The 14,808-nt window shown below is 44.6% G+C and overlaps 1 protein-coding gene across 1 annotated transcript in view; it reads right to left on the bottom strand.

Annotated features, from left to right (window-relative positions):
* LOC115106486 (rho GTPase-activating protein 44-like) overlaps positions 1 to 14,808 on the bottom strand; it is a 77,366-nt gene that overhangs the window by 10,697 nt on the left and 51,861 nt on the right. Inside the window, 15 exon segments of the mRNA XM_065007950.1 lie at positions 1,126 to 1,306; positions 1,577 to 1,668; positions 1,968 to 2,081; positions 2,659 to 2,739; positions 2,905 to 2,986; positions 5,449 to 5,560; positions 5,655 to 5,782; positions 6,278 to 6,359; positions 6,894 to 6,962; positions 7,075 to 7,186; positions 7,708 to 7,784; positions 8,035 to 8,146; positions 8,446 to 8,522; positions 8,637 to 8,756; positions 11,248 to 11,287. Coding sequence (XP_064864022.1) covers positions 1,126 to 1,306; positions 1,577 to 1,668; positions 1,968 to 2,081; positions 2,659 to 2,739; positions 2,905 to 2,986; positions 5,449 to 5,560; positions 5,655 to 5,782; positions 6,278 to 6,359; positions 6,894 to 6,962; positions 7,075 to 7,186; positions 7,708 to 7,784; positions 8,035 to 8,146; positions 8,446 to 8,522; positions 8,637 to 8,756; positions 11,248 to 11,287 — 1,479 coding nt within the window.

Raw genomic sequence — 14,808 nt, 5'->3', positions numbered from 1 at the left:
ATATGAGTTCAAATACATGCTTATTTAAGTATGTGTATTTGAAATACTTATTTTCTGTGTATTTGAGTATTTTCAAATAATTTGGCAGAACCAACTACTTCTACTTGTAGTATTTAAGAGTATTTGTCACGAATCTCTCCGGGAACTTTCATTACGCACACCTTTCGTTCCCTTGAGGATTGCGCAGATGATTACGGGTCTTGTTGTGTGCGTTAATCATTGTGCGTATGTGTATTTATACAAGGTACTCCTTGCTCTTTTGTTTGGGTTTCTACCCTGTGTTTTGTTTACATGTTTGTTTGGTCTTCGCCCCTGTGCCTTTACACGGCACGGCATAATTTGGGGCTTAATAAAAAAACTATTATGCATTCCTGCACCTGTCTCCCGAATCATTTATACCAGCGTAACAATATTTTCAAAAAAAAATCCTATAAATATTATTTGAAATTATTTTCAAGTACTTGCTTCCAAATACATTTCAAATATCCCTAGGACCAAACAGACCTGGGTTCAAATGCAAGGGCGTATTTAAATGTTTGTTTAAAAAAAAAAAACTTTTCTGTGTATTTGACTATTTTCAAATACATAGCACTACTTTCTAAGTTCATTTTCAAATACATTTCCAAATATTCAACTACTTCTCAAAATACTTACTTGAAATGCATTTGAAAATGATTGAAATACCTTAAATAGTATTTAAATCCAGATCTGCTATGCCATACATCTTCACAAAACACAAAAATACGTTGCTAGTCAACCAAGCCATTACCCATTTCTCATGCAAATCCTTTATTCTGAACTGTGCTGTAATAACCAATAATATCAATAATAATATTTGATGCCCAATCCCACTGGGCACAGATGTCAATTCAATGTCTATTCCACGTTGGTTCAACGTAATTTAATTGAAATGTAGTGGACACAAGTTGATTCAACCAGTGTGTGCTCAGTGGGATGGTTCATGTTCCAGAAAATACTTTTCAGCGAGGACAAGGAGGGAAGACAAGCAGTTAGGTAGTTGACTACAGAGACAGAGAGGATTTTAGAGAGATGTGGAGGGTAAGACAGGGTAAGATATGGTAAGATAGGGTAAGATACGGGGCAACGAGAGTTGGATCTTCTTACCCATCCTTCTTATAGAACTCCAGCATCATATTATCGGTGGCCACACTGAGTGGGCGTCGGCTCTGATCATTGTGCTTGCGGTCTGAATGGTCTATATCCGGAGATGGCATGGAGCTGTAGTTGGCGTTGTGATTGGTGTGGACTGGGCTGCCATAGTTTCCTGTGACATTAAACTCAATCTCTGAGAGAGAGGAAAGAGATAGGTGAGGCGATTACGTTTGTGACAATTCACATGTATCCTGTTACAAGAACTGACCCTTAAAATTGTGAATAATGTCTCCTAAGGTCGGTGACCGACTGTCATACAGTGTCTGTGAGAGCAGACGCTCGGCTCCACTTGCTCCCTTACAGAGGCTGATACAAGGATATTTAAGCAACGACATTAACCCCTAATGGATGAGCGAGGTGGTTGTGCCTGATAGAGGCTGAACAGACACTGTGTTTCCCTCACCTCCAGGGAAGAACCAGTCAGCGTGCTGGATGATGGGCTCAATGATGCCTACGATCTGCAGGGACACAGTGGTCATCATCTCTGTAATGTTCCTGGAGGGAGAGAGAGGACAGAGATATTAAGGAGATAGTTTAGTGTGATGGAGAGGGATAACTCTGTACTGGAAATGACTCACTTGAACCTTGAGATATGAGCATTATTTCATTTTGACAGTTTTCTGTATGTTCATGATGTTAGAGAATTGACCGTTAAAATGCCGATAAAAGTCTAGAGATATGAAGGTTAAAGATACATGGAAATGACTAAGGACTATTTTTCTCTTTAAGTCGCAACCAATAACCAGGCATTGCTTTTATAAGGTATTTCGTGGTAGAGAGAGGTTAAGTCCTACCCTTCCTGTGTTGTCCACAGCAGGTTGGGGCCTAAGACAATTGCAATATTCCCAGGGGTCATTTTATTTTCGTCCTGGTAGTCATCCAATTTGGCGAGGAACTTGACTAAATACCTGAAAGAGAACAAATAAACAGTGAACTAACTATACATGTATATTTTCAACTAACTATACTTAGTCATTCAGGTACTGTATACCGCATTGGATGACAAATCTCTGAATCACAGAGATTGGGGTTTTCGTGCTCATCCTAAAATGAACAGGTTGCTCAGACAGAACCCGGGGCAGCTCTTTTCAATTGGGCTATGATAAGGACAGCTTTGACAGGTGTTTCGCAAAAAGAAGACAAGCTAAAGATAATCCTATTTGTGAGATTTAATGAAGACACTGACATGCACTGCAGTCTGTCAGCCTTTTGATTCTATTTCACCTTTCTTTCACTCCCCCAATCCCACTTCTCCTTTTGATATCATTTTTTTTTTTTTTTTTTTAACTCAGTACTGGCTGCTTGAAAGCTATGATTCCTCGGTTAAATGCCTCTGCTGATGTGAAAAGAGCAGTGAGGGATAAAAACGGCGAAAGGTGAAGGAAACTGAAATAATTGAATGGTCAGGCAAGTCCAGGAAAGACCAGAGTAAAGTGGATGCGGGACAGAAGAGAGAGAAAGAGCGAAACAGAGATGGCGGCTCACTTGAAGTTGTTGCCGTTGGCCAGGGGTAGTTTCTCGCAGGCTGTGAGGAGGGCTTGGAGTCTCTTGTCTTGGTCTTGAATGCTGCCAGACGAACCACAAAAGAACATCTCAGTGTACAAGAGAAACCCCATTTCCAATGATCTCATCCTTTTAAAGTGATTTTAAAAAATGACCAGCATGGCGTACGCATCCAACACAATGAATAAACATCAACTATTGCCGGCATCATTCTAATCAGATACTGACTTGGAAGCTTGAATCCATTCATCGTAAAGTTCAAAGGTCATCAGTGGCTCAGGGAGTTCCCGTAGGTAGGATTTCAAAGCACCTGTCGGGATGAGACAAGCGGAGGGTGAGTGAGAGAAAGAGGGATAAAGCGAGAGGACTGGGGGGGGGGGGCTAAAAATGAGAGGGAGAGATAAAATAAGAAGGTAAGAAGGATTATACAGTTACTGTTTAGGCCTAAAGACAGCGGAGCCAAAAGATAAAACACTGCCAGACACAGGAAGAAGGAGAAATAGGGGGAAGCAGAGAGTGTGTATGTCTCTACTGTAACTATTTCTGATGTGTTGTATGGGATGGATGAACCAGGACGTCTTAGTATCCCTCGCATTTTGACAGTGCGGAGGAAACCACAACAGCTGTGCCACTCTTCTGTGTGTATATACAGTGGGGCAAAAAGTATTTAGTCAGCCACCAATTGTGCAAGTACTCCCACTTAAAAAGATGAGAGAGGCCTGTAATTTTCATCATAGGTACACTTCAACTATGACAGATAAAATGAGATAAAAAAAATCCAGAAAATCACTTTGTAGGATTTTTAATGAATTTATTTGCAAATTATGGTGGAAAATAAGTATTTGGTCACCTACAAACAAGCAAGATTTCTGGCTCTCACAGACCTGTAACTTCTTCTTTAAGAGGCTCCTCTGTCCTCCACTCATTACCTGTATTAATGGCACCTGTTTGAACTTGTTATCAATATAAAAGACACCTGTCCACAACCTCAAACAGTCACACTCCAAACTCCACTATGGCCAAGACCAAAGAGCTGTCAAAGGACACCAGAAACAAAATTGTAGACCTGCACCAGGCTGGGAAGACTGAATCTGCAATAGGTAAGCAGCTTGGTTTGAAGAAATCAACTGTGGGAGCAATTATTGGGAAATGGAAGACATACAAGACCACTGATAATCTCCTTCGATCTGGGGCTCCACGCAAGATCTCACCCCGTGGGGTCAATATGATCACAAGAACGGTAAGCAAAAATCCCAGAACCACACGGGGGGACCTAGTGAATGACCTGCAGAGAGCTGGGACCAAAGTAACAAAGCCTACCATCAGTAACACACTACGCCGCCAGGGACTCAAATCCTGCAGTGCCAGACGTGTCCCCCTGCTTAGGCCAGTACATGTCCAGGCCTGTCTGAAGTTGCTAGAGAGCATTTGGATGATCCAGAAGAAGATTGGGAGAATGTCATATGGTCAGATGAAACCAAAATATAACTTTTTGGTAAAAACTCAACTCGTCGTGTTTGGAGGACAAAGAATGCTGAGTTGCATCCAAAGAACACCATACCTACTGTGAAGCATGGGGGTGGAAACATCATGCTTTGGGGCTTTTTTTCTGCAAAGGCACCAGGACGACTGATCCGTGTAAAGGAAAGAATGAATGAGGCCATGTATCGTGAGATTTTGAGTGAAAACCTCCTTCCATCAGCAAGGGCATTGAAGATGAAACGTGGCTGGGTCTTTCAGCATGACAATGATCCCAAACACACCGCCCGGGCAACGAAGGAGTGGCTTGGTAAGAAGCATTTCAAGGTCCCGGAGTGGCCTAGCCAGTCTCCAGATCTCAACCCCATAGAAAATCTTTGGAGGGAGTTGAAAGTCCGTGTTGCCCAGCAACAGCCCCAAAACATCACTGCTCTAGAGGAGATCTGCATGAAGGAATGGGCCAAAATACCAGCAACAGTGTGTGAAAACCTTGTGAAGACTTACAGAAAACGTTTGACCTCTGTCATTGCCAACAAATGTATATAACAAAGTATTGAGATAAACTTTTGTTATTGACCAAATACTTATTTTCCACCATAATTTGCAAATAAATTCATTAAAAATCCTATAATGTGATTTTCAGGAATTTTTTTCTCATTTTGTCTGTCATAGTTGAAGTGTACCTATGATGATAATTACAGGCCTCTCTCATCTTTTTAAGTGGGAGAACTTGCACAATTGGTGGCTGACTAAATACTTTTTGCCCCACTGTATGTGTGCAGGCACGCCTGTGTGTGTATCTATTTGCACTACTAGATAATCACATTCAACGCGGAGCAGTTTGAATCCCTCCAGGGAGCATCTTTAATTAGCTGTGTTGACTTGATTCTGATGTGTTTGGACTGGGTGACGTGAATCCACCTTGACACTACTCTAACCTCAGGAGAGGGTCGCAAATGAGCTTTCCTTTTGGTGCAGGCTCTGCGTATCAGCCTGTTCAACATGGAATCATTATACATAAACATGGAAGAGGATTCAGAGATAATTATTTTCCAAGGCTCACTCAGGTTTCTATTCACATGCTCGTATATTCAGATTCTGGCACAGCCAGGATCATAACAAGGCTATGTATAAGACCTAAGTTGTTCGTAGGTTGACAGGGAGCCCTTGATAACCCAAACAGACTAGGGGAAGGTTTCCGGACGATCTCCGTGACCATATCAGTTGGCATGGTAACAGGTGCAGAGTGATAGGGAGAGGGGAGTTGGGGGGGGGGTTGGGTTGCCAATTCACCTGCGATGGCGTGAGGGTCTACAGAATACTCCTGAACGTCCATCACCCCACAGTCGAGAGACGCCTTGAGCTTCTTCAGTTTGGACGCAGACGGCGCTACTCTGAACAGGCCCTGGAATGGGACAGGAACACCGGATGTTAGGCTAATCAGTACGTTGGCACTTGGTAACGGGAAAACATAGCGATAGGGTGGAATACACACCGACCTCTTCCTGCATGCCACACTCCAGCAGCATGGTGACACAGGCTTCAATAGGAAAGGCAATGTCCCGTCCGCTGAGGGCTAGGTGCTCCTCTAAGGGTTTCCCATAGCACGGCTTCTCCACCCAGGTCTCTGTCAACCCCGACACACACACACACACAGCACCAAGGTTACACAGTCAGCAGGTTCATCAGGTTATTACTAAGGCATGACATTACCTCAAATACACTAGAGCCTCTGTGCAGCCACTGTTGACTTTGACTTACTTGATATACGCCCTTGGTTCCTATAATGATGGATATGTCAAAAGGAAACTAATAGCATACAGTAGCTATGAATATCAGGGTTGGGTTCAGTTCCATTTCAACTACAGCAATTCAGGGAGTTAATAGAAATTCCATTCATGAATTGAAACGTCTTCACTTCATAAATAAAAAATAATTTTAAAAAGAATCTTCAGAACTGACTGAATTGAAATGGAATTGACCCAAACCCTGATAAATATATTAAAAGATGTGCACCAATGCTCCTACTGCAGGGTTGAAGTTGGAAAGAGATGGTATAATACTGTACGTGTGTAATAATGAGTGAGGGCTGGGTGGGTGGGCGCTGGGCAGACAGACTCACCCTGGTGGGCTTTAATCTGAGGAAGAATGTTCTGGAGGAGCTCTAACGACTTCCTGTGGTACTGTGCCTGCACCTCTATCAACTAGAGACAGAGAGAGATGGCGAGGGAGAGGGAGGGAGAGAGAGAGGGAGGGAGAGAGAGATGGAGAGAGAGAGGGAGGGAGAGAGAGAGAGATGGAGAGAGATGGAGAGGGAGAGAGAGCGAGAGAGGGAGGGAGAGGAAGAGAGGAGAGAGATGGAGAGAGAGAGAGAGAGAGAGATGGAGAGAGAGAGAGAGAGAGAGAGATGGAGAGAGAGAGAGAGAGAGAGAGAGATGGAGAGGGAGGGAGAGAGAGAGAGGGAGGGAGAGAGAGAGAGGGAGATGGAGAGAGAGCGGGAGAGGGAGAGAGGAGAGAGAGATGGAGAGAGAGAGAGAGAGAGAGGGAGAGAGAGAGGAGAGATGGAGAGGGAGAGAGAGAGAGAGAGAGAGAGAGAGAGATGGAGAGGGAGGGAGAGAGAGAGAGGGAGGGGGAGAGAGAGGGAGAGAGAGAGGGAGGGAGAGAGATTAGTGTATGTTCAAGCTGTACTTCAATGAAGACATACAGTGGTGAGGGTGATTAGAGATTAGAGTACTTACTGCCTGAAAGTAGCTTGCATAGTCGATTTCTTTGGCCACAAAATTGTACATGTCTGCTGATAATTGATCCTGGAAAAATACAAAAGCTTAACTTCAGAAAACAAACAGAGATTTCAGAGAAAACATCTTGAGGCAAGTGAGAAAGAGGACGTGAGCGAGAAAAAAGGAGATGTAGACTGACTCGACAGATCTCCATTCGATTGGCTGCCTCTTCCATCTCTTCCCTGAGGTGCTCGCCCTTGGCCCCTGGCTGCACGTTGCTGGACATACCCGATTTGGAGGACTGGTGGAACCTGATGGATGGAGGGAGAAACGGGGGGTTTAACATCCTATGCAAACATATAGACACCCGCTGCGTCCCAATTATCTATCCTTATGTCCTAAGTGTGGACTTGTTGACTTCTGTGTCCGTCTGTCTGTCTGTCTGTCTGTCTGTCTGTCTGTCTGTCTGTCTGTCTGTCTGTCTGCCTGCCTGCCTGTCCGTCCATCCGCCCGCCCGCCCGCCCGCCCGCCCGTCCGTCCGTCCGTCCGTCCGTCTGTCTGTTCGTCCGTCTGTCTGTCTGCCTTCCTCTCTCTCAATCTCTATCCTCCCCACTTGTCCATGGTAGAGGTGGAGAATGTAGCCATGCCTAGCTCCTCACTGTACAGTACGGGCAATCCAACAATGACACGCTGTAACGAGATCCGTTCACAGGGAGTTGAGTTTCTTCCTGTCTGGACACACAGCAAAATCACGCACCATTTTCACACACACAGAGACACCTTGAAACGCACACACACACAGACTCGGGCAGCGTCAGTGAGCAGCTCGTACCTTGTGCGTGCCGAATCCATGTCCAGAACCAGTTTTGCTAATTGTTTCCTTTGTTTCTGGATGTTGGGGATTTCCACCTGAGGGAAATCACATCACAATAAAACAAAGACTCTTTACTCTGGTTTGTTCTGTAGTGTGAGAGATTGGACGGAGACAGACACTGCAATGTCAGAGGCGCTTTACTTGCCTGTTAAACTGATGATCATTTTATCAATTACAATAATTCTGTTCTCCAGCTTGTGCAATAGCTTTGCAGGTGTGGTAAATTTGAGGTGGTGTACTCTCTCTGACCGTGGTAAAGATCATGGTTGCTCTGGTCTACTGTACCTCGGCTAGTTCGTACAGGGGGTCCACCACGTCTCTGTCAATGGTGAACTCAAACAGGATGAGCTCTTGAGCCATCTTCTCCTGTGTCTCGCCACACAGTTTTAGCATCTTCCTGCAACCGACCAATGAGAGGCCAGAGAAAGTGGCGCATAGCCAATCAGAACTCAAACCAGAACAAGCCCTTGTGTCACTTCAAATCATTACCGTATGTGCTATCATAATAATGCATAAAAAGTGTCATATGCTATTGAAATGAGCTGATGGCTGATCGTTTACTCTGCTGTCGATCATGGATCATGGCTCTTTAATACGTCCTGTGACAGATGTGGCAGATGATCAATCGGTAATTAAGGAGATCACTGTGTGTGTGTGGATTACTGTTTGTGTGTGAGTGTGCATGCGCGTCCTCACCCCAATAGTGAGTCGTCGCCCAACACTGCAGCTCCCTCCACCAGGCATTGCGCTAGCGTTGTAAGGGGCAGCTTTTTCTACACAGGAAATAGAACAGGAGAACATGTAACACTCCCCTGGAAATGTATAATCTCAATGTCAGCATTATATAAGAAGGAACAGGGAAAATACAGGCAGACAGTCAGACTTACCGAGGGCGATCTGACAGACCTTTTCTCCACATCCACCCCCTGTTGGCCCTGCAGACAGGCAGTCAGCTTCTTGTGGGTGCTGTGGGACACCTGTTTGACCAGCTCCAGCCGCTTCTCCACCTGATGGACAGACCGAAGGACAGGGCTCACTGATCTGGGTTTCTCTCTTCATACACACACACACACGCACGCACGCACGCACGCACGCACGCACGCACGCACGCACGCACACACACACACACACACACACACACACACACACACACACACACACACACACACACACACAGATAATCTGAATGCAATAAGTACATCCTGTAAGTTTTCTCTTTAACAGTTAAGTGTTCCCTACACTCATGAGAAACCAATCCAGTGGAACCGATGTCGCCTATATTGACGATTTCATTCATCTAAAGGTATTACACAGATGTAGGATCGTAATTCGAGACAGTTTGCTACAGCAAGACAATAATCCTACAGCAACAGGAAACGTGAATTATAATGTGGTTGATAATTAATATACATTTTTGTAAGAGTTTATATATTTTTCGTAAGGGAACATCAATTATGAAATTTCAAGGTGGAAATTACAAACTTTTTAAACCTCAAATACACTACACATTTCAAATGTAAAATCCTGCAACAGGGTGATCAAATTAAGATCCTACATCTGTAGCCTGTAGTCTGGCTCACTCAGTAAATCAGAGGGGAGGTTCAGCCTTTGTCTCTAATTAAAGAGGTTCCATTTTGGAGCTGATTAACTTTGCCTTCGGTAATTCGACACGCATTTCACACAAAACATACTCTGTTTTAGGGTTAGAGTTTCACATTCAGAAAAGAGGTATGTACAGTGCATCCGGAAAGTATCCAGACCCCTTCCCTTTTTCCACATTTTGTTACATTACAGCCTTATTCTAAAATGGATTAAATGAATTTGTTTCCTCATCAATCTACACACAATACCCCATAACAACAATGTGAAAACAGGTTTTTAAATATTTAAGAAAAAAAGTATTTACATAAGTGTTGAGACAATTTGCTATGAGACTCGAAATTGAGCTCAGGTGCATCCTGTTTCCATCGATCACCCTTGATATGTTTCTACAACTTGATTGGGGTCCACCTGTGGTAAATTAAATTGATTGGACATGATTTGGAAAGCCACACACCTGTCTATATAAGGTCTCACAGCTGACAGTGCATGTCAGAGAAAAAAAAAATCATAGAGCTCCGAGACAGGATTGTGTCGAGGCACAGATCTGGGGAAGGGTACCAAAACATTTCTGCAGCCTTGAAGGTCCCCAAAGAACACAGTGGCCTCCATCATTCTTAAATGGAAGAAGTTTGGAACCACCAAGACTTCCAGAGTTGGCCGCCTGGCCAAACTGAGCAATCGGGGTAGAAGGGCCTTGGTCAGGGAGGTGACCAAGAACACGATGGTCACACTGACAGAGCTCCAGTATTCCTCTGTGGCAATGGGAGAACATTCCAGAAGGACAACCATTTCTGCAGCACTCCACCAATCAGGCCTTTATGGTAGAGCGGCCAGACAGAAGAGGCACATGACAGCCCTGCTTGGAGTTTTCCAAAAGGCGCCTAAAGGACTCTCAGACCATAAGAAACAAGATTATCTGGTCTGATGAAACCAAGATTGAACTCTTTGGCCTGAATGCCAAGCGTCACGTCTGGCACCATCTCTACGGTGAAGCATGGTGGTGGCAGCATCATGCTGTGGGGATGCTTTTCAGCGACAGGAACTGGGAGACTGGTCAGAATCGAGGGAAAGATAAACAGAGTAAAGTACAGTAAAGTACGGAGTAAAGTACAGAGAGATCCTTGATGAAAACCTGCTCCAGAGCGCTCAGACTGGAGGCGAAGGTTCACCTTCCAACAGGACAACAACCTTAAAAACACAGCCAAGACAACGCAGGAGTGGTTTCGGGACAAGTTTCTGAATGTCCTTGAGCCCGATTGAACATATCTGGAGAGACCTGAAAATAGCTGTGCAGTGACGCTCCCCATCCAATCTGACAGAGCTTGAGAGGATCTGCAGAGAATAATGGGAGAAACTCCCCAAATACAGGTGTGCCAAGCTTATAGCGTCATGCCCAAGAAGACTCGAGGCTGTAATCGCCGCCAAAGGTGCTTCAACATAGTCCTGAGTAAAGGGTCTGAATAGTTATGTAAATGTAATATTTCAGTTTTTTAATACATTTGCAAAACTTTCTAAAAACCTGTTTTTGCTTTGTCATTGTGGGGTATTGTATGTCGATTGATGAATAAAAAAAATGGATTTAACCGATTTTAGAATAAGGCTGCAACCTAACAAAATGTGGGAAAGGTCAAGGGGTCTGAAGACTTTCCGAAAGCACTGTATATATACTTGCAGTTCACAGACACATAACAAACAGGCATATTCTGGCCTTTATAAGCACACACACACACACACGCACGCACGCACGGGCGCGCACGCACACACACACACACGCACGCACGCACGGGCGCGCACGCACGCACACACACACACACACACACACACACACACACACACACACACACACACACACACACACACACACACACACTAACAAAACCTCCCTTTGACTCTTACCTGTAGCAGGTCTTCACTTAATACTTCAGTTTTTTCAGCTCTGCAATGAAGAAGAAGAGGAAAGGCGATTAGGGTGGAGTGGGGAATTAGGGGATACATTCTCTAACAAGTTACCGTGGGAATGGGAAATGTATGCACATACCGCTGAATCAACGTTATTGCATCACAGAGTGCAGTTCCATGCGGATGACTCATTTCCCCGATGATGCCTTGAGCTAGCCATGTAACAGGAATGTTTACTTTACTGTTCTCAGAGTGCTGAGAGAGAGAAAACATAACGTTCTTCTGAGTAACAACTACTTGGCTGCCTTATAGACCAAACAAGGCCCAGCTCTTTTTGGGACGCTTATGGCGTGTAGCGAATCACCCCACTCCCTCATCGCTCAACGTCACAGAATATTGCTCAATACTGTACAACAAACATTGGTTTTCTGTAACTTCTTTTTAGCCATGTTGTCATTTTATCAGTTACTTTTGGATAATGGAGAATGATTCTGCTTTAGATCGTCACTAAGGTGAACAAACTCACTCATGAGAACTCACTCGTGGTCATAACCGCATTTTCCAGAAAAAACGGGGGAAATGCTGCATCACCTTCAACTTTGAGTCACGTAAGTAGGAACACATGGGTTTCTCATGGGTTTCTTTCCATTATGCTTTGAAACAGTGTTTACTGTGGGTCATAAATCATTGCTACTTCTCCGTGTTCTGTTTCTCCATCTTCCCTTCTAAGAAGCATTGCAGGAGGCCTTGGAGAACTGCTGAGTCATTTGGCTGTCTCTATTGTGGGATCTTTCTGCCTGGTCTCATCTATGCTTGTCGGTGCCATGGCAAAAAGATGCGGATTTGCTAGGGGACCCGTGTGTGTCCTGATGGAGCATGGGGGTTGGGGTGGGTTTGATCTGGTAGGGGATCCGTGTGTGTTCTGATGGAGCATGGGGGTTGGGGTGGGTTTGATCTGGTAGGGGACCCGTGTGTGTCCTGATGGAGCATGGGTGGTTGGGGTGGGTTTGATCTGGTAGGGGATCCGTGTGTGTTCTGTTGGAACATGGGGGTTGGGGTGGGTTTGATCTGGTAGGGGATCCGTGTGTGTTCTGTTGGAACATGGGGGTTGGGGTGGGTTTGATCTGGTAGGGGATCCGTGTGTGTTCTGTTGGAACATGGGGTTGGGGTGGGTTTGATCTGGTAGGGGATCCGTGTGTGTTCTGTTGGAACATGGAGGGTTGGGGTGGGTTTGATCTGGTAGGGGATCCGTGTGTGTTCTGTTGGAACATGGGGTTGGGGTGGGTTTGATCTGGTAGGGGATCCGTGTGTGTTCTGTTGGAACATGGAGGGTTGGGGTGGGTTTGATCTGGTAGGGGATCCGTGTGTGTTCTGTTGGAACATGGAGGGTTGGGGTGGGTTTGATCTGGTAGGGGATCCGTGTGTGTTCTGTTGGAACATGGGGGTTGGGGTGGGTTTGATCTGGTAGGGGATCCGTGTGTGTTCTGTTGGAACATGGAGGGTTGGGGTGGGTTTGATCTGGTAGGGGATCCGTGTGTGTTCTGTTGGAACATGGGGGTTGGGGTGGGTTTGATCTGGTAGGGGATCCGTGTGTGTTCTGTTGGAACATGGAGGGTTGGGGTGGGTTTGATCTGGTAGGGGATCCGTGTGTGTTTTGCCCTCTACTTGTTCTGTCTGTATTATCTGTATAATAAAAAAAGCCAAATTAAACAACTTTTGAGAAATAAAAAAATGACATGTTTGTACACACATGGTGTACTCACTCATCACTCACTCATTCATCACTCACTCACTCACTCACTCAATCACTCACTCACTCACTCACTCACTCACTCACTCACTCACTCACTCACTCAATCACTCACTCACTCACTCACTCACTCACTCACTCACTCACTCACTCACTCACTCATCACTCACTCACTCACTCACTCACTCACTCACTCACTCACTCACTCAATCACTCACTCACTCACTCACTCACTCACTCACTCACTCACTCACTCACTCACTCACTCAAGGAAAAAAACTGTGTTTTTTAAAACTGTGCTTAAAACTGTGCTTAAGGGAAGGTGTGGACAAGGCACTTCCATTGCCTGAGATTACCCTCTCTGTCTACACATAAGCACCTGCAGCGGGTAAGACAGGTAGCGGGATGGCAGAGGAGGCTGGTGGGTGGAGATATAGGAGGACAGGCTCATCAATGGAACAGTACCAAACACATCAAACATATGGAAACTAGAAACACATATATATATTTTTTAATGTTTTTGTTTTTTTACCTTTATTTAACTAGGCAAGTCAGTTAAGAACACATTCTTATTTTCAATGACGGCCTAGGAACGGTGGGTTAACTGCCTCGTTCAGGGGCAGAATGACAGATTTTCACCATGTCAGCTCTGGGGACCCAATCTTGCAACCTTACAGTTAACTAGTCCAACGCAATAACAACCTGCCTCTCTCTCGTTGCACTTCACAAGGAGACTGCCTGTTAAGCGAATGCAGTAAGCCAAGGTAAGTTGGTAGCTAACATTAAACTTATCTTATAAAAAACAATCAATCATAATCACTAGTTAACTACATATGGTTGATGATATTAATAGATATTATCTAGCGTGTCCTGCGTTGCATATAATCTGACTGAGCATACAAGCATACAAGTATCTGACTGAGCGGTGGTAGGCAGAAGCAGGCGTGTAAACATTCATTCAAACAGCACTTTCGTGCGTTTTGCCAGCAGCTCTTCGTTGTGCGTCAAGCATTGCGCTGTTTATGACTTCAAGTCTTTCAACTCCCGAGATGAGGCTGGTGTAACCGAAGGGAAATGGCTAGCTAGTTAGCACGCGCTAATTGCGTTTCAAACGTCACTCGCTCTGAGCCTTCTAGTAGTTGTTCCCCTTGCTCTGCATGGGTAATGCTGCTTCGATGGTGGCTGTTGTCGTTGTGTTCCTGGTTCGAGCCCAGGGAGGAGCGAGGAGAGGTACGGACGCTATACTGTTACACTGGCAATACTAAAGTGCCTATAACAACATCCTATAGTCAAAGGTTAATGAAATACAAATGGTGTAGAGGGAAATAGTCCTATAATTCCTATAATAACTACAACCTAAAACTTCTTACCTGGGAATATTGAAGACTCATTTTAAAAGGAACCACCAGCTTTCATATGTTCTCATGTTCTGAGCAAGGAACTGAAACGTTAGCTTTCTTACATAGCACATATTGCACTTTTACTTTCTTCTCCAACACTTTGTTTTTGCATTATTTAAACCAAATTGAACATGTTTCATTATTTACTTGAGGCTAAATTGATTTTATTGATGTATTATATTAAGTTAAAATAAGTGTTCATTCAGTATTGTTGTAATTGTCATTATGACAAAAATCGGCCGATTAATCGGTAGCGGCTTTTTTTGGTCCTCCGATAATCGGTATCGGCTTTGAAAAATCATAATCGGTCGACCTCTAATGGAACCACACGTTTGACATTTAATTTATGCCATTCCAGCCATTACAACAAACCTGTCCTCCTATAGCTCCTACCACCAGCCCCCTCTG

This window comes from Oncorhynchus nerka, linkage group LG23 (assembly GCF_034236695.1).
Source record: "Oncorhynchus nerka isolate Pitt River linkage group LG23, Oner_Uvic_2.0, whole genome shotgun sequence".
Classification (NCBI taxonomy): Eukaryota; Metazoa; Chordata; class Actinopteri; order Salmoniformes; family Salmonidae; genus Oncorhynchus; species Oncorhynchus nerka.
Note: the sequence above shows the minus strand (reverse complement) of the source record. Positions and strands in the feature narration are given on the sequence as shown.